The 1499-nt window shown below is 58.9% G+C and overlaps 1 protein-coding gene across 1 annotated transcript in view; it reads left to right on the top strand.

Moving 5' to 3' along the window:
• The window catches only part of ARRB1 (arrestin beta 1), a gene marked incomplete at its 5' end in the record, with an annotated part of 16511 nt that extends 15282 nt beyond the window's left edge, over positions 1–1229 (top strand). The window contains 1 exon segment of the mRNA XM_021384186.1: positions 949–1229. Within this exon segment, the coding sequence (XP_021239861.1) occupies positions 949–1060 (112 nt within the window).

Raw genomic sequence — 1499 nt, 5'->3', positions numbered from 1 at the left:
TAGGAGATCGTGGTGCGGCAGTAGGAGGTTATGGGGTGGTTTGGGGCTGCAGTGGGAAGTTTGGGATCGCTTTAGGGTTTGCAGTGGGAGGTTTCGGGGTGGCTTTGGGGCTGCAAGGGGAAGATCAGAGATGTGTGGGGAGCTTTGGTGCTGCAATGGGAGGTTTTCAGGGATGTCTTGGGGCTGGAGTAGATTTTGGGGTGGCTTTGGTGCTGCAGTGTGGCCTTAGGGAGGCTTTGGGGCTGCAATAGGAGATCGTAGTGCGGCAGTAGGAGGTTATGGGGGGGTTTGGGGCTTGCAGTGGGAGGTTTTGGGGTGGCTTTGGGGCTGCAAGGGGAAGATGAGAGAGGTTTGGTGTTGCTTTGGGGTGGTTTTGGTGCTGCGGTGAAAGGTTTTGGGGTGGCTTTGGGGCTCCAGTGGGAGGTCTAGGGGATATTTTAGGGCTTGAATGGATTTTGGGGAAGCTTTTTGGTGCTGCAGTGTGGTTTTGGGGAGGCTTTGGGGCTGCAGTAGGGGATGTTGGTGCCACAGTAGGAGGTTATGGGGTGGCTTTGGTGCTGCGGTAGGTTTTGGGATTGCAGTGGGAGCTTTGAGATGGCTTTGGGGCTGCAAGTGGGAAGCTGGGGGGACGTTCTGGGGCTGGGGTTGATTTTGGGGTTGCCGTGGGAAGCTATGGGGTGGCTGCAAGAGGAAGGGCAGAGGGTTTTGATGTTCCTTTGGGGTGGCTTTGGTGCTGCCCCTGCTGCTTCGGGGCCTTTCCCACCCCACCCCAGCCCAGCGGGGCCTTCTCGGGGTAACGCTTTGCAACCCAAGGCTGACGACGGAGCTTTGGGACCCCCCTCTCCCCCCCAAACCCGCGCCCTGAGCGCCCCAAACCCCCCACAAAACCCCTCTCCCTGTGTCTGTGTGTATCTGTGTGTGTCTGTGTGTGCGTCCCCTCTCCCCCAGTGACGACGACATCGTGTTCGAGGACTTCGCCCGGCAGCGGCTGAAGGGGATGAAGGACGACAAGGAGGATGAGGAGGAGCGGACCAACTCCCCGCAGCTCAACGACAGATAAGCCGACCCCGGAGCCGCCCGCCCCGCTCTCACCCGTGCGTTAGAGGCTTCTTCTCTATTTTATTTTATTATTATTTTTTTTTTGTATGACGATGATTCGTTTCGTTTTCTACCTGTACCGGATCACCCCCCCCGATCGTGACAGCAGCAATTAGACCCTTCCAGCTGTGCCCTGTTGTCCCCATTCGTCCCTGGTGGTGGTGGTGGTGGTGATGGGGGGGGGGAGGGGGTGGCATCCAGGGCTCAGCCCACCCCCCTCAGCCTTCACCCCTCCGTCCTTTTCCCCTTCCTAAAGCTCCGGGCCCTTTCCCGGGAGCTGCTCTTTTATGCATTTTGTATAGTCCGCTCTCGACGCCGGGGGAGGGGGGGATGCAGCAGAATTTTGGGGGGGGATTTTTTAGGCAGCCTGCTCGTGGGAAAGGGCCCCGTCCCCCCCGTCC

The sequence above is a fragment of the Numida meleagris genome, chromosome 1, assembly GCF_002078875.1.
Source record: "Numida meleagris isolate 19003 breed g44 Domestic line chromosome 1, NumMel1.0, whole genome shotgun sequence".
NCBI lineage: Eukaryota > Metazoa > Chordata > Aves > Galliformes > Numididae > Numida > Numida meleagris.
Note: the sequence above shows the minus strand (reverse complement) of the source record. Positions and strands in the feature narration are given on the sequence as shown.